The sequence below is a fragment of the Lucilia sericata genome, unplaced genomic scaffold (genome assembly GCF_015586225.1).
Source record: "Lucilia sericata isolate MDLA Ls3-8-SP2 unplaced genomic scaffold, ASM1558622v1 Contig002062F_arrow, whole genome shotgun sequence".
Lineage (NCBI taxonomy): Eukaryota > Metazoa > Arthropoda > Insecta > Diptera > Calliphoridae > Lucilia > Lucilia sericata.
The window spans coordinates 1-18083 of NW_023995919.1; the positions used below are offsets into that span (position 1 = coordinate 1).

Sequence of the window (18083 nt, forward strand, 5' to 3'; positions counted from 1 at the left end):
ATTTTTGAAAAAATAATTAAATTCTAACCATGATTCATTAATTAATAAACATCAAACCTTTATCTTGAATACAAATACTTTTTACCATAATTTATTATTCACTTACTACACACTCCACCCTTAAATGCAACAATTATACAGACATACAAACCTAGTTGCAAAAAACTTTATAAACTACATTACAGACTTTAAACATTTTTTAATGTTTTAAATATAATTCCCAGAAATCAGATATCTAATATTTCCTACACAAATATAGTAAATAGTTATCATTGCTTTGTTTCAACACATATTCCACACAATGCAACAAATTTAACAAAATTTCTACTATTCTAGAGAGCATTTGTTGTCGTCAGGCAATATTGCAACATATTACACCAACAACAACAAGAATATAACAGCAAGACCAAGGACAGACAAAACAGTACCCAGTAGAGTAACAAACTGAGGTGTGGGGTGGTACATATAGGAAAAAATTAACAAACTGAAAAAGAAAATCGGGGCGGAGATGAAAATCAAGAAAAAGTAATTAATATTGAAGAGAAATTTAAAAAAAGCTATAGGGGATTTATGGCCAGCTTACCTTTAATGTTAAATAGATTTATAAAGTTCTTATAACTTTTAAGTAACTCAATTACTTTTAATTTCAATTCAATTATATGTTTTATATGTGAAAAACTAATTTAATTTTATATTTATTGTAATAATTTATAAAAAAGAAATGAAAACTACACAAGCAAAAAAATCTATTTTTTCTGCTGCTGGAAAAACACTTTACAAAAACAAATTGTCAAATAAAACGCAATTGGCAAAAAAGCAATAACAAAGAAACAACAACAAATTGACAATTCATAACACAGCTGTTGTTTGATTGTATTTAAAACAGGGTTGTATTAATTAAAACAGAGGATAACATTTAAAATAGAACGATTTTTACACCAATATAAAAGTTGCCATACTTTTAAGGAGTTTTAAAGTTAACGTTAAAAATTTAGATTCTTCTGAATAAAAATCATAAAAGATATGATTCGAAAAATGTATTTCGGTACAAATTTTTTATTTTAATACAAAATAGTTTAAAAAATCCTATTTTTATACAAAATTTCTGCTTTTTTATAGAAAATTTTCTAAAATATCTCCTTTTTAGAGAAGTTTTTTGATAAACTCTTTTTTTATATAAAATCACTTTTGAAATTTCTCTTCTTTTATATAAAAATTTTCGAAAACTTATATTCTATAAAAAATGTATATTTTTTTAAAGAAAGTTTTAGAAAATATATATTTTTATAAATATTTTTAAAAAATATCTATTTTTTAGAAAATATATGTATTTGAAAATATCTCCTTTATAGAAAATTTTTGTAAATTTTTATTATTAATAGAAAATTTCTAAAATTTCAAAATTTTATTTTTTAGAAAATTTTCAAAATTTCCTATTTTTATAGAAAATTTTCAAAATTTCCTATTTTTATAGAAAATTTTCAAAATTTCCTATTTTTATAGAAAATTTTCAAAATTTCCTATTTTATAGAATAGAAAATTTTCAAAATTTCCTATTTTTATAGAAAATTTTCGAAATTTCCTATTTTTATAAAAAATTTTCGAAATTTCCTATTTTTATAGAAAATTTTCGAAATTTCCTATTTTTATAGAAAATTTTCGAAATTTCCTATTTTTATAGAAAATTTTCGAAATTTCCTATTTTTATAGAAAATTTTCGAAATTTCCTATTTTTATAGAAAATTTTCGAAATTTCCTATTTTTATAGAAAATTTTCGAAATTTCCTATTTTTATAGAAAATTTTCGAAATTTCCTATTTTTATAGAAAATTTTCGAAATTTCCTATTTTTATAGAAAATTTTCGAAATTTCCTATTTTTATAGAAAATTTTCGAAATTTCCTATTTTTATAGAAAATTTTCGAAATTTCCTATTTTATAGAAAATTTTCGAAATTTCCTATTTTTATAGAAAATTTTCGAAATTTCCTATTTTTATAGAAAATTTTCGAAATTTCCTATTTTTATAGAAAATTTTCGAAATTTCCTATTTTTATAGAAAATTTTCGAAATTTCCTATTTTTATAGAAAATTTTCGAAATTTCCTATTTTTATAGAAAATTTTCGAAATTTCCTATTTTTATAGAAAATTTTCGAAATTTCCTATTTTTGTAGAAAATTTTCGAAATTTCCTATTTTTATAGAAAATTTTCGAAATTTCCTATTTTTATAGAAAATTTTCGAAATTTCCTATTTTTATAGCATATTTTCGAAATTTCCTATTTTTATAGCATATTTTCGAAATTTCCTATTTTTATAGCATATTTTCGAAATTTCCTATTTTTATAGCATATTTTCGAAATTTCCTATTTTTATAGCATATTTTCGAAATTTCCTATTTTTATAGCATATTTTCGAAATTTCCTATTTTTATAACATATTTTCGAAATTTCCTATTTTTATAGCATATTTTCGAAATTTCCTATTTTCATAGAAAATTTTCGAAATTTCCTATTTTTATAGAAAATTTTCGAAATTTCCTATTTTTATAGAAAATTTTCGAAATTTCCTATTTTTATAGAAAATTTTCGAAATTTCCTATTTTTATAGAAAATTTTCGAAATTTCCTATTTTTATAGAAAATTTTCGAAATTTCCTATTTTTATAGAAAATTTTCGAAATTTCCTATTTTTATAGAAAATTTTCGAAATTTCCTATTTTTATAGAAAATTTTCGAAATTTCCTATTTTTATAGAAAATTTTCGAAATTTCCTATTTTTATAGAAAATTTTCGAAATTTCCTATTTTATAGAAAATTTTCGAAATTTCCTATTTTTATAGAAAATTTTCGAAATTTCCTATTTTTATAGCATATTTTCGAAATTTCCTATTTTTATAGCATATTTTCGAAATTTCCTATTTTTATAACATATTTTCGAAATTTCCTATTTTTATAGCATATTTTCGAAATTTCCTATTTTCATAGAAAATTTTCGAAATTTCCTATTTTTATAGAAAATTTTCGAAATTTCCTATTTTTATAGAAAATTTTCGAAATTTCCTATTTTTATAGAAAATTTTCGAAATTTCCTATTTTTATAGAAAATTTTCGAAATTTCCTATTTTTATAGAAAATTTTCGAAATTTCCTATTTTTATAGAAAATTTTCGAAATTTCCTATTTTTATAGAAAATTTTCGAAATTTCCTATTTTTATAGAAAATTTTCGAAATTTCCTATTTTTATAGAAAATTTTCGAAATTTCCTATTTTTATAGAAAATTTTCGAAATTTCCTATTTTTATAGAAAATTTTCGAAATTTCCTATTTTTATAGCAAATTTTCGAAATTTCCTATTTTTATAGAAAATTTTCGAAATATCCTATTTTTATAGAAAATTTTCGAAATTTCCTATTTTTATAGCATATTTTCGAAATTTCCTATTTTATAGAAAATTTTCGAAATTTCCTGTTTTATAGAAAATTTCGAAATTTCCTATTTTTATAGAAAATTTTCGAAATTTCCTATTTTTATAGAAAATTTTCGAAATTTCCTATTTTTATAGAAAATTTTCGAAATTTCCTATTTTTATAGAAAATTTTCGAAATTTCCTATTTTTATAGAAAATTTTCGAAATTTCCTATTTTTATAGAAAATTTTCGAAATTTCCTATTTTTGTAGAAAATTTTCGAAATTTCCTATTTTTATAGAAAATTTTCGAAATTTCCTATTTTTATAGAAAATTTTCGAAATTTCCTATTTTTATAGAAAATTTTCGAAATTTCCTATTTTTATAGCATATTTTCGAAATTTCCTATTTTTATAGCATATTTTCGAAATTTCCTATTTTTATAGCATATTTTCGAAATTTCCTATTTTTATAGCATATTTTCGAAATTTCCTATTTTTATAGCATATTTTCGAAATTTCCTATTTTTATAGCATATTTTCGAAATTTCCTATTTTTATAACATATTTTCGAAATTTCCTATTTTTATAGCATATTTTCGAAATTTCCTATTTTCATAGAAAATTTTCGAAATTTCCTATTTTTATAGAAAATTTTCGAAATTTCCTATTTTTATAGAAAATTTTCGAAATTTCCTATTTTTATAGAAAATTTTCGAAATTTCCTATTTTTATAGAAAATTTTCGAAATTTCCTATTTTTATAGAAAATTTTCGAAATTTCCTATTTTTATAGAAAATTTTCGAAATTTCCTATTTTTATAGAAAATTTTCGAAATTTCCTATTTTTATAGAAAATTTTCGAAATTTCCTATTTTTATAGAAAATTTTCGAAATTTCCTATTTTTATAGAAAATTTTCGAAATTTCCTATTTTTATAGAAAATTTTCGAAATTTCCTATTTTTATAGAAAATTTTCGAAATTTCCTATTTTTATAGCATATTTTCGAAATTTCCTATTTTTATAGCATATTTTCGAAATTTCCTATTTTTATAACATATTTTCGAAATTTCCTATTTTTATAGCATATTTTCGAAATTTCCTATTTTCATAGAAAATTTTCGAAATTTCCTATTTTTATAGAAAATTTTCGAAATTTCCTATTTTTATAGAAAATTTTCGAAATTTCCTATTTTTATAGAAAATTTTCGAAATTTCCTATTTTTATAGAAAATTTTCGAAATTTCCTATTTTTATAGAAAATTTTCGAAATTTCCTATTTTTATAGAAAATTTTCGAAATTTCCTATTTTTATAGAAAATTTTCGAAATTTCCTATTTTTATAGAAAATTTTCGAAATTTCCTATTTTTATAGAAAATTTTCGAAATTTCCTATTTTTATAGAAAATTTTCGAAATTTCCTATTTTTATAGAAAATTTTCGAAATTTCCTATTTTTATAGAAAATTTTCGAAATTTCCTATTTTTATAGCAAATTTTCGAAATTTCCTATTTTTATAGCAAATTTTCGAAATTTCCTATTTTTATAGAAAATTTTCGAAATATCCTATTTTTATAGAAAATTTTCGAAATTTCCTATTTTTATAGCATATTTTCGAAATTTCCTATTTTATAGAAAATTTTCGAAATTTCCTGTTTTATAGAAAATTTTCGAAATTTCCTATTTTTATAGCATATTTTCGAAATTTCCTATTTTTATAGCATATTTTCGAAATTTCCTATTTTTATAGCATATTTTCGAAATTTCCTATTTTTATAGCACATTTTCGAAATTTCCTATTTTTATAGCACATTTTCGAAATTTCCTATTTTTATAGCATATTTTCGAAATTTCTTATTTTTATAGCATATTTTCGAAATTTCCTATTTTTATAGCATATTTTCGAAATTTCCTATTTTTATAGCACATTTTCGAAATTTCCTATTTTTATAGCACATTTTCGAAATTTCCTATTTTTATAGCATATTTTCGAAATTTCTTATTTTTATAGCATATTTTCGAAATTTCCTATTTTTATAGCATATTTTCGAAATTTCCTATTTTTATAGCATATTTTTGAAATTTCCTATTTTTATAGCATATTTTCGAAATTTCTTATTTTTTTAGCATATTTTCGAAATTTCCTATTTTTATAGCATATTTTCGAAATTTCCTATTTTTGTAGCATATTTTCAAAATTTCCTATTTTCATAGCATATTTTCGAAATTTCCTATTTTTATAGCATATTTTCGAAATTTCCTGTTTTTATAGCATATTTTCGAAATTTCCTATTTTTATAGCATATTTTCGAAATTTCCTATTTTTATAGCATATTTTCGAAATTTCCTATTTTTATAGCATGTTTTCAAAATTTCCTATTTTTATAAAATATTTTCGAAATTTCCTATTTTAATAGCATATATTCGAAATTTGCCATTTTTAGGCATAATTTCGATATTGCCCGACTTTTATAACATTTTCAAAATTTCCAATTTTTATAGCATATTTTCGAAATTTCCTATTTTTATAGCATATTTTGGAAATAGCCTATTTTTATAGAATGTTTTCGAAAATTCTTATTTTTAACAAAATTTCGTCAAATAACTACAAATCAATATATATTCGTCGTCGGCGTATTCGGAAAAACCGAGCTTATTTATTTTAATTTGTTTATATAGAGTTTGACAGTATGACTACACTTAAAAGTGCCAGCACGTTGTCAAACTACATGTAAAAAAGTCTGAAGTGTTTACAGAGTAAAGTATTAACAGAAAACAATCAGCTGTTCTGTTAACACTACCTTATAATGAATATACCTTGATTAATATTATCTTGTCAAAAAGTACGCGTGTTTTTGTAAGTTTGCTGTGACTTTTAACTAAAAATCATTTTATTTATAGTTTTTTGTTAATTTATTTGTGCTAAACATATATTTGATGGCTTTTCCTACACTAGGAGCACAACAAGGTAAAAAATTATTAAAATAAAATTGTTTATAACAAAATTTCACTGAAATATGTATTCTACCCTAGAAACAAATCGTAAAATTCTGGAAGATTTACAATTAAAACGACAACTTTTACAAAAAGGCGTTAATCCAGTGGCGGATATTAATCTAGGTACCGGTCTCTCTACACCTCTCAACCAGGTAAGATTATTTTGCTAATGCTGCCCCATTGAGAAATCAATAACAGACTCTACATATACTAGATGCCCACTACACAGTTGTTGGGTCAACCAACGGATTTTCCGCAGACCAGCAGTGCCATAACAGTGCCACGCTCAGTCTTTAATCCTACAAGTGCCACCACATTGGGCTATTTTATTAGCCAGGACTCGCATTACGGCAACTCCTTCATACCGGTCTTACCCCGTTTGGATCCCGTACCTGCCAATCATACCGCTAAATAGGGTTAACTGCAAAAAACATCTTTACAATTTTCTTCTAATTATTCTAAAGTAGTGTGTAAATTTTCAAAAATGGCTCGTATGAGGATGAAAAAATTGGAGGAATATTTGTCGGGAGTAGATGGTTTTGAGAAGCCCAAAATAAAATTGGAACAATATCCTACACCGCCACATATAGCTAGCTGTGTTTTATATAATATACAAGTAAGTTTTCTTGTTTTTAATTTAAGTATGGAAAAAATAAATTTGTATGTATTGCAGGCTCAATTTGAGGACTTGGAAGGTAAATTAGTGGGAGATCTTGGTGCTGGCTGTGGCATGTTAAGCATAGGTTCATTTCTTTTGGGTGCTCAACTGACGGTAGGCTTTGAATTGGATCCGGATGCTATAGATGTAAGTAGACCTTTTGATTTGTTTAATATCCATTCTATTTAAGTAATATTTCTTTAGGTTTTTCGTTATAATGTTTCGGAAATGGAACTGCCCGCTATAGATTGTGTACAGGCAAATGTTTTACAATTGCCCGGCACTAAATGGGAAAATTGTTTTGATACTGTTGTGACTAATCCACCATTTGGTACGAAAAATAATGTTGGCATGGATATGCGTTTCATAGAAACTGGCATGCATTTGGCCACTACGGCTGTATACTCATTACATAAAACTTCAACTAGGTAAGCTAAATGTTAAGAAGTCATCATTAGGAAAACTTGTAGGAAGATAACTGAGAGAAATGTTGTCCTAGAAAAGTAGGAACGATTTATGAAGATCAAAACTGTATGACGTAGCAAACAAACTTATAATAACCCCGTAAATATTGATCGGAATGATCCAAGGATGAAACTGTTCTAAGTGTTTTAATATTGTTTATTGTGGTAATAAAAGTCCCTTTGAATTTGTAAAAAATACTATGTGCCTGCGTAAGGACTATAGATATTACAAGCCTCTGTACTATCACTTCTAAAAACTCCTTAAGTATCGATCAGATTGCTTTTGATTGGAAGATCATTGCTGTTCAGCTCCAACAAGATTCCCAAGATTTTATATAAAAATAAAACAAATGTATATTTCAAATTTATTAGAGATGAAGATCTCTTTTTATTTAAACCAAAATATTACCTCGTAGAAGTAGATGGTTTTGTAAATGTAATTGCACGTAGTGCTTGTGTCGTAGACAAATCAAAAGTGTTTTATAATGTCAAACGAAACAAGCATAAATTTGGTGGCAAACAATATTTAAGCACCGTTAGCGGTTACTCGTTAGAATATTCCAACAAAGTTGCAAAAAAAGGGAAGCTTTATAGGATTCTAACGTTGTTATAAATAGTATTTCAAAAAGGTAGTTAAATCAATTTTAACTTAAACATTGCCGGCCACCTTGCAATACCTTAGGAATTGCAAACGATTTTAAAACAATGTAGATTTTTAAGAAGTCTCTCGACTTTCCCCACAGAACCTAAGTCCCGAAGGTGGATTTTTAAGAAGTCTCTCGACTTTCCCCACAGAACCGAAGTCCCGCAGGTGGATTTTTAAGAAGTCTCTCGACTTTCCCCACAGAACCGTAGTCCCGCAGGTGGATTTTTAAGAAGTCTCTCGACTTTCCCCACAGAACCGAAGTCCCGCAGGTGGATTTTTGGAAAGTCTCTCGACTTTTCCCACAGCACCGAAGTCCTGCAGGTGGATTATTATTTAATATAAGTAATATAATATATATAAAGATAATAAATAATAAGATAAAAACATAAATAAGGTAGTAGGAACATAAATATATTTCTGTGAGCATTTTAAAGTGATAATAAATTAAAGGTTAACAAGCGTTAGACCACGTAGAATACGTTAAATTGTCGATATATGTTTCAAAATGCCTAGGATTAGCTGGACCTGTCAGTATCCAGCCAAATATAGTTTTCTGTGCCAATAATGACCCTAATACGTTTTGTTGTATTTCCGGTAAAATAATGCGCGGATATAAATCTGCTCCGATAAGAATATCTACAGGCCTACTGGTAAAAAGATTCGAATCAGCCAAACAAAGATTTGGCAATAATTTTCCAATATCGACATTTACAGAAGTCGAAGGCAAATTTCCTGTTATTTCTGGTAAAACAAATGCGTTAGTTGATAGTTTTATTGAAGAATCTAAATCTGAACTAATTTCCAAAGGACAAAACTTTGAAACTCCAAAAACCACATTATTAACGCCAGAAACGTTAGAATTCGAAGAATGAGTGGGAAGTTTTAATCTTTTTCGTAAACGTTCAGAAATGAAAGAACATTCTGAACCCGAATCTATTAAAGCGCGGACCTGATACTTATGGCTGTTATGAATTATGTTTACCATTGCAGTCCCTAACAAAACGGACTGATTCTGTCTAGTATGAAATACTTGTGGATTAGAAGTAACATTATTGGACGTATGCGATTGTCGAGTGTGAGAGTTAGTGGGTCGTAGAACCTCACTGGAATTCTGTTCAGTAGAAACAGTAGGTCCTTCAACTATAGAATTATCTGTATGCTGCAGATGAAGCATAGAATGATGTCGATTATTGCAAATAAAACAGTTATTGTTGATTGTACAACTTCTGACTTTATGTGTCCTCGAAAGGCAATTAGTACAGCAGTTATAATCATTCACAGTAGAAATTCTGTCAGATACTGAAAGATTTTTAAATCGACGACAATTTCGCAAATAGTGTGACTGATTAGGGCATAAGATACATGAAGGTTTAGTAATAGTAGAACTATTTGAATGCACTGAAGAGTCGACGTCAGTCGAGTTCGTACCTTTAAGATCTTGAAGACATTGCAATGTCTGAATTCTTTCTGTCAGAAAGTTATCGAAATCTTTCCATGTAGACAAAACAGTTTTGTTTTTAACACCCTGTTCCCACAAAATAACTGTAGATCTAGGCAGACGTTGAATACACATAAAAATTATAATTGGATCCCAATTATCCGTAGGCACTTTATAAATAGAAAGAGCCGAAAGGCAACTATTAATTCCGCGTTGTAGTGTTTTGAGTGCTGTTATCGATTCCTTGTCAAGGAAAGGAAGGCCAAAAATAACTTTTAGTTGGTTATGTACCAACATACGAGGATTCTCATATGCTTCCTTCAAATCGCGCCAGGCTACTTCAAAACTTGCGTTAACAAGTGGATATTTAGAAACGATTTCTTTTGCTTCACCCTCGGTTTTTCTTATTAAATGGCAAAGCCGTTCTATATTGCTAAGCCGCGAGCTATTAATAAAAATTGCGGTAAATAAATCCCTAAAAGCGGGCCAAGAAACATAATCACCTCTGAATGAATCAATATCACAAGGAGGTAGTGCTAGATTATGATCTGTATTACCGGAGTTCGAATTTACCGTTGGAGATTCATTGCTTTTCAAAGCAGATTTGAATTCATCTATTTTTTCATGGATAGATCCTCCGCATTGGATATACGCTGTGTAGGTAGCTTTATATTTAGCCGCTGCCACATCAAATTCTTCGGCCTCTAAAGAGTTAAGACATTCATTATACGTCGTCTTAACTTTACCCCAAAGTGTTTTTAACTCTTGACTCTGAATCTCCAAAGTATAAACCGTATGAATTTCTTCGTCAAAATTACTAAACATAGCCCCGAATGCAATAAGAGCATCCGATGCTCTAATAAACGAGTTTAGTGGCGAAACCGACATTTTTTAATATTTGAAAAGTCGTTTAAAATAAATAAATTAATAATACTACTTGACTACAAAATGTATATAAACAAATGTGATAATAGTCAAACTGGCCGAGCGTAGGGTGACTAATATAAAGGTAGAAGAAGAATCAACCGTTTATGTATTTTATTGTTTTAATTTACAGATCTAAATCTGTAAACAAATAACGCACAAAAGAAAATGTAAAAACCACTGATTTTTGTAATAAAATTTTAATAAAATTTACTTTAATTTAATATATTGTCCGTAGGATCAAAAATAAATTAAAAAATTTTTAATATAAATTAGAGTTCGAATTAGTGAGATGTATCCACAAATTAAAAAAAAAATAAAACAAAAATTCACAAAAGAAATGTGTGTATATGTTCGCGAAACAAAACAAACGAATTTTATCACTTGCTCACAAATGAAATATATTTACGTACCTTATTTCGTAGAAATAAATAAATGATAAATATATCTCCGGTGGACTGTATTATAGGAATGGAGTTGAAGGTGCCAAAGAAGATCCGGTACTGATATAAAGATCCAAAAAATCCGATAAATGATCTAAGAAATCCGGTTCGCTAGGACCAAATGTTCAGCTCCAACAAGATTCCCAAGATTTTATATAAAAATAAAACAAATGTATATTTCAAATTTATTAGAGATGAAGATCTCTTTTTATTTAAACCAAAATATTACCTCGTAGAAGTAGATGGTTTTGTAAATGTAATTGCACGTAGTGCTTGTGTCGTAGACAAATCAAAAGTGTTTTATAATGTCAAACGAAACAAGCATAAATTTGGTGGCAAACAATATTTAAGCACCGTTAGCGGTTACTCGTTAGAATATTCCAACAAAGTTGCAAAAAAAGGGAAGCTTTATAGGATTCTAACGTTGTTATAAATAGTATTTCAAAAAGGTAGTTAAATCAATTTTAACTTAAACAATTGCAAAAGACAAACTTCGATTTCTCAGTACTGGCACTCTTGCAATCCTTACTTACTTCCACTGCAAATCTAGATAGGCAATGAACAGGAAAATTGCAGACAATGAATTGATAGACAATGAATTGAAAATTGAACTTAGAGGTTTCCAATACTTTAAAGGGATTTTAGAACAAAATGGAATTTAAGCTCCTAGAATAGGACTCTGGTATTTAGTATTAATAAAATACCAATTAACATTTGATGTGTATGATCTTAAGCTGCAAATTTTCTTTCATTCTCTCTCTCTTCCAGGGACTACATACTTAAAAAATCCAAAGAATGGAATGTCAAGGGACAAGTCGTTGCCGAACTTAAATATAACATTGAAGCCAGCTATAAATTTCATAAAAACAAATCTGTAGATATTGAAGTTGATTTTTGGCGTTTCGATGTAACCGATAAGGAAATCTAGCTGTAATTTTGTTATATAGAAAAAGTCTCTACAACTAAATATAATTCCAGAAAAAGAAAATTTATTTTAAAAATTTACAAAAAACATAAAAATTAAAAACCTATAAAGAATGCATTTAAAACAAAGCTAAATAAAATCTGTTTAAAACTTAAAACAAGAAAACCTTAAACTTATGAATTACTCTACATTGAAGACAACACCTTGGGCACAAGCCAATTCGCCGGAATGATTGACAGTGATGGTGGCTCTCTTGCAGTATTGTTTCCAGGCATCAGAGCCAGATTCGCGGCCACCGCCGGTATGTTTTTCACCGCCGAAAGCACCACCAATTTCAGCACCATTAGTAGTGGTATTAATGTTGACAATACCGCAGTCGGAACCCTGAGCACCAATCCATTTAAAGGCCTTGGACATGTTTTCGGTGAAAATGGCAGAGGAAAGACCCTGTTCAACTTCATTGTTCCATTGTATAGCCTCTTCAACTGACTTAGTTTTCAAGACATAAACAATAGGAGCGAAAGTTTCACGGTGTACAACGGGAGCATCATGAGCCAAACCAGTGATAATGGTGGGTTCTACAAAGAAACCTTCACGAGGTAAAACTTTACCACCAAAAGCCACCTTGCCACCCAATTTAACAGCCTCCTCAATGGTGTTTTTATAACCATCAATATTCTGTTGAGAATGTACTGGGCCCACCAAAGTGTTGGCATCCAATTGATGACCAATGCGGGATAAAACTTGTTGATATTTGCCGGTAAGTTCTTTAACAAAAGTATCATAAAGTTTCTCGTGCACAATAATACGTCTAGTGGTGGTGCAACGTTGACCCGAGGTACCAATGCAACCGAATAAAGCAGCATCTAAGGCCATTTTAAGGTTAGCATCTTCATTGATAACCAAGGCATTGTTGCCGCCCAATTCCAAAATAACTTTGCCGAAACGTTTTTGCACTTCAACACCCACATCACGGCCAGTTTGGCAACTTCCGGTAAAGGAAACCAATTTAACACGGTTGTCGGAGACTAATTTTTTGCCTACATCAGTGCCGCCCTGGCACAAAGTGGTAATGGGTGGCAAATTGTTGCGTTTCAAGACATCGGCTACAATTTTGGTGGTGGCCACAGATACCAAAGCAGTGCTGGGGGCTCCCTTCCATAAAACGCTGTTACCGCAGGTCTTTAAAGAAAAATAAAAATAAATATTTGCGGTAAATTTTATTATAAATACAAACTCACCAAAGCAATAGCTGCATTCCAGCCGAATACAGCATTGGGGAAGTTATAGGCAGAGATAACACCCACCAAACCCAAAGGACGCCAGGCCTCCAAAATAGTATGCTGAGCTCTTTCCGAATTGATCATTTGTCCAGCATAGATACGCGACAAACCCACAGCATAATCACAGATATCAATGAACTCTTGCACTTCACCTTGACCCTCACTGTAGATTTTACCCACTTCCAAACTTACTAATTTACCCAAAGGTTCCTTATATTTACGCAATTCATCACCTATCTGTCTGACGATTTCACCTCTAACTGGGGCGGGTACTTGACACCATTCCTTGTAGGCCTCAACACCAGCCTTAATGGATTCTTCCATTTCTTGGACGGTACCAGTGCGTACTGCGGCAATAGGTTTACCGGTACCGGGATCCACAGAGGTGACTACATCTCCTGAACCCTTCCAGGAACCAGTGAATACACCAGGATTTTCACGTTCCAAACCAATATCCTTTAAGAACGAATACTCGGGTGTATCAATCAAATAGTTGCTGGCTCTTACGGCGGAGCTAAGATGTAAGGCAGCAATTTTTTGAGTTTGTTGGAGGGGAAGATTCTTAAGAATACCAACAGCACGACAGAGTTGAGCCATTCTGTAAGTAATGGGAGCGAGAAGAGGATTGTTAGACAAATAAGGCAACTGTATTGAATCTATTTTTAGTGTAGACTATTATCGAAACTTGACTATAGACTAGACTATAGACTAGACGATAGACTAGACTATAGACTGGTCTATAGTCTACAGACTAGCCTATAGACTAGACTATAGACTAGCCTATAGACTAGACTATAGTCTATAGACTAGACTATATACTAGATTATAGACTAGATTATAGACTAGACTATAGACTAGACTAGACTAGACTACTATAGACTAGACTATAGACTAGACTATAGACTAGACTATAGACTAGACTATAGACTAGACTATAGACTAGACTGTAGACTAGACTATAGACTAGACTATAGACTAGACTATAGACTAGACTATTGACTAGACTATTGACTAGACTATAGACTAGACTATTGACTAGACTATAGACTAGACTATAGACTAGACTATAGACTTGACTATAAACTAGACTATAGACTAGACTATAGACTAAACTATAGACTAGACTATAGACTAGACTATAGACTAGACTATAGACTAGACTATAGACTAGTCTATAGACTAGACTATTGACTAGACTATTGACTAGACTATAGACTAGACTATAGACTAGACTATAGACTAGACTATAGACTAGACTATTGACTAAACTATAGACTAGACTATAGACTAGACTATTGACTAGACTATTGACTAGACTATTGACTAGACTATTGACTAGACTATAGACTAGACTATAGCCTAGACTACAGTAGACTAGACTAGACTATAGACTAGACTATAGACTAGACTATAGACTAGACTATAGACTAGACTATAGACTAGACTATAGACTAGACTATAGACTAGACTATAGACTAGACTATAGACTAGACTATAGACTAGACTATAGACTAGACTATAGACTAGACTATAGACTAGACTATAGACTAGACTATAGACTAGACTATAGACTAGACTATAGACTAGACTATTGACTAGACTATTGACTAGACTATAGACTAGACTATAGACTAGACTATAGACTAGACTATAGACTAGACTATAGACTAGACTATAGACTAGACTATAGACTATAGACTAGACTATGGACTAGACTATAGACTAAACTATAGACTAGACTATAGACTAGACTATAGACTAGACTATAGACTAGACTATAGACTAGACTATAGACTAAACTATAGACTAAACTATAGACTAGACTATAGACTAGACTATAGACTAGACTATAGACTAGACTATAGACTAGACTATAGACTAGACTATAGACTAGACTATAGACTAGACTATAGACTAGACTATAGACTAGACTATAGACTAGACTATAGACTAGACTATAGACTAGACTATAGACTAGACTATAGACTAGACTATAGACTAGACTATAGACTAGACTATAGACTAGACTATAGACTAGACTATAGACTAGACTATAGACTAGACTATAGACTAGACTATAGACTAGACTATAGACTAGACTATAGACTAGACTATAGACTAGACTATAGACTAGACTATAGACTAGACTATAGACTAGACTATAGACTAGACTATAGACTAGACTATAGACTAGACTATAGACTAGACTATAGACTAGACTATAGACTAGACTATAGACTAGACTATAGACTAGACTATAGACTAGACTATAGACTAGACTATAGACTAGACTATAGACTAGACTATAGACTAGACTATAGACTAGACTATAGACTAGACTATAGACTATAGACTAGACTAGACTAGACTAGACTAGACTGTAGACTAGACTATAGACTAGACTATAGACTAGACTATAGACTAGACTATAGACTAGACTATAGACTAGACTATAGATTAGACTATAGACTAGACTGTAGGTTAGCCTATAGTTAGACTATAGATTAGATTATAGATTCAACTGTAGACTAGACTATAGACTAAGCTATAGACTTAGCTATAGACTAAACTATACACAATAGACTAGACTGCAGCCTAGCTATATAATCTGGACCCAAATTACGGCATACGATATCGATCGAAATCTCAATAGAGTCTAAATGGAGATTTCGATCGATATCGTATGCCATAATTTGGGCCCTGAACTATATTCTAGGCTATACTAGTTCATTCAGAAAGTTATTGGAGAAAGCTAAATGGGTTATCCCATTTTACGACGTCTATAACACACCCATTTCCATAACACATGTTTATACACAAACTGACTCTGATAGTGCAAACATGAATATGATTATGGCAAGCGATAACACACTGAAAACCGATAACACCCCGGCTAACATGTTTACGAACTTATAAAATAAAATCTCTTCCATAGATTAGATGCGTTATTATTTTTTTTTTTTCACTATAAAAAAAAAAAAAAAACAATAACAAAATTTAAACAAATTTGTTTATTTAGCACTCGTATGGTTTCTATGGAATATTTTCGAAAATAGCAAAAATATCTCTTAATTGAAACGATAACAAGGGTATATAAAGCTGGGTAAACAATTTCAGACCATATCTGTGGAAGTGAAAATAATTAGAGATAATTTGGAAAAAAAGTGGCTGATATTAAAAAAATAGATTTGAAAACAATTAATATAGTTTATAGGCAAATATCGTGAAAGTTAAGGTGGGAAAGCAAATGTTTCTTGTGGAACGTGTTGCAGTTAAAAGCGCCCTATTTTAGGGAATTTTATTAATTGATTTTGATTAATTGTTTCTAAATTGCAATGTTTTTAAATAGAAAAGGATTAATATTGGAGAGTGAGCCCAATCCTTCTTTATTTTGGGACATTATCGTTTCAATTCTAATATCGGTCAAAAATATAAATATTTTTGTACAGTTTCTATCAAATTTTGTTAAATATAATCTTGTCACATTTACAGATTTAAAACCGTAATACTAATTGAATCTAAAGTTCTCTATAAATATATATAAACTAATAAAATCTTTTCAAATTTATATATATATATACATATATATATCTATTATTCGCAAAACTCAGAAATGTCATTTAAATTAAATAACAATGGGTACCACCATCACACTTTTAAAAATTATAAACCACTCACTTGTTTGTAATTGATAAGATTTAGTTGTACAAAAAAAAAAAACTTAGTTTCTTTTTCAAAAAATTCTTCCACTCAGCTCGAAGACCCGCTAACAACTAATAATTCAACTTTCGCTTTTCTGTACTAGGGGTATTTTCATGCCCCAACTAATACGAAGCATTCAGTCGTTTATTCTTATCATTTAACCGGCTTTTTCCATATTGTTATTGTTTATTTGAGTTTTTTTAGAAATATAAAAAAAAATCTGTCCATTTTTTTTACTGATAAGAAGTATTGAAATTGTTTGTTTGGTATTATTAGAGTTTTATTTGTGTAGACGTTTAAAATATTGCACTTTACTTATCTTAAGATTACACGAACTTATCAGTTTTCGAATTAGAGACAAGATAAGTAAGATTTTCTTAAAGAACAAAACTGGGATTTCAGGTTATGCGAGGATGGCTGAAAGAATTAAGGAAAAATTTGAAAGTTAATAGCAATTACTCTCTCAAAATCTTTCATAAAAAACTGTACGTTTGAAATTTCTAAAATTCTGATTTCTATCGAAACTCTATATCGGTCTATAACCTATTGCCACTAGATCTATCTAGACCTTTCTTTCTTTTTCCACAGTTTCTTATCAAACTTACACAAGTTTCGACCAAATATCTCCTTTATAAACATTTAAACACAAACGAGTTTTTCAATAATATCAGACATTAAAGTTTTGGGTACCATAACAACCCAACAACCCATTTTTTTTACTGATAAGAAGTATTGAAATTGTTTGTTTGGTATTATTAGAGTTTTATTTGTGTAGACGTTTAAAATATTGCACTTTACATATCTTGAGATTACACAAATTTATCAGTTATAGAATTAGAGACAAGATAAGTAAGATTTTCTTAAAGAACAAATCTGGGATTTCAGGTTATGCGAGGATGGTTGAAAGAATTAAGGAAAAATTTGAAAGTTAATATCAATTATTCTTTCAAAATCTTTCATAAAAAACTGTACGTTTGAAATTTCTAAAATTCTGATTTCTATCGAAACTCTATATCGATCTATAACCGATTACCACTAGATCAATCTAGATCTTTCTTTCTTTCTTTTTCCACAGTTTCTTATCAAAATTACAAAAGTTTCGAGCAGATATCTCCTTTATAAACATTTAAACACCAACGAGTTTTTCAATAATATCAGACAATAAAGTTTTGGCGACCATAACAACCCAACAGTCCTGT

The 18083-nt window shown here is 29.0% G+C and overlaps 3 protein-coding genes across 4 annotated transcripts; 2 read left to right on the forward strand and 1 right to left on the reverse strand.

Moving 5' to 3' along the window:
• Positions 1–6185: 6185 nt before the first annotated feature.
• On the forward strand, positions 6186–6893 carry LOC119613329 (SOSS complex subunit C homolog). Of its 2 annotated transcripts, XM_037969340.1 has the most exons (4): positions 6232–6247; positions 6306–6372; positions 6438–6553; positions 6616–6893. In XM_037969340.1, the coding sequence occupies exons 2-4, from the start codon at positions 6342–6344 to the stop codon at positions 6814–6816; spliced, it is 348 nt and encodes a 115-aa protein (XP_037825268.1). In that variant the 5' UTR covers positions 6232–6247; positions 6306–6341; the 3' UTR covers positions 6817–6893. The 2 variants fall into 2 exon arrangements, with proteins under 2 accessions (XP_037825267.1, XP_037825268.1); XM_037969339.1 differs by having other exon boundaries at positions 6186–6372.
• LOC119613328 (rRNA N6-adenosine-methyltransferase METTL5) lies at positions 6264–12015 on the forward strand. The gene is made up of 6 exons (XM_037969338.1): positions 6264–6372; positions 6438–6553; positions 6616–7017; positions 7075–7206; positions 7264–7487; positions 11743–12015. The coding sequence occupies exons 3-6, from the start codon at positions 6886–6888 to the stop codon at positions 11900–11902; spliced, it is 648 nt and encodes a 215-aa protein (XP_037825266.1). The 5' UTR covers positions 6264–6372; positions 6438–6553; positions 6616–6885; the 3' UTR covers positions 11903–12015.
• On the reverse strand, positions 11942–17029 carry LOC119613327 (putative aldehyde dehydrogenase family 7 member A1 homolog). The gene is made up of 3 exons (XM_037969336.1): positions 16861–17029; positions 13141–13780; positions 11942–13081 (listed from the first exon to the last, which is right to left on the reverse strand). Exons 2-3 carry the CDS (start codon positions 13777–13779, stop codon positions 12080–12082), a joined length of 1641 nt encoding a protein of 546 aa, XP_037825264.1. The 5' UTR covers position 13780; positions 16861–17029; the 3' UTR covers positions 11942–12079.
• Positions 17030–18083: the final 1054 nt, after the last annotated feature.

Excerpts from the sequence above, each read along its gene's own strand:
- LOC119613327 (XM_037969336.1), bottom strand. The coding sequence starts at position 13,779 with ATGGCTCAACTCTGTCGTGCTGTTGGTATTCTTAAGAATCTTCCCCTC. Across the intron at positions 13,082-13,140 it reads GGAATGCAGCTATTGCTTTG|ACCTGCGGTAACAGCGTTTT; the intron begins GTGAGTTTGTAT and ends TTTTCTTTAAAG.
- LOC119613329 (XM_037969339.1), top strand. The coding sequence starts at position 6,342 with ATGGCTTTTCCTACACTAGGAGCACAACAAG. Across the intron at positions 6,373-6,437 it reads TACACTAGGAGCACAACAAG|AAACAAATCGTAAAATTCTG; the intron begins GTAAAAAATTAT and ends ATTCTACCCTAG. Across the intron at positions 6,554-6,615 it reads TCTCTACACCTCTCAACCAG|ATGCCCACTACACAGTTGTT; the intron begins GTAAGATTATTT and ends TACATATACTAG.
- LOC119613328 (XM_037969338.1), top strand. The coding sequence starts at position 6,886 with ATGGCTCGTATGAGGATGAAAAAATTGGAGGAATATTTGTCGGGAGTA. Across the intron at positions 7,018-7,074 it reads GTGTTTTATATAATATACAA|GCTCAATTTGAGGACTTGGA; the intron begins GTAAGTTTTCTT and ends TATGTATTGCAG. Across the intron at positions 7,488-11,742 it reads TTACATAAAACTTCAACTAG|GGACTACATACTTAAAAAAT; the intron begins GTAAGCTAAATG and ends TCTCTCTTCCAG.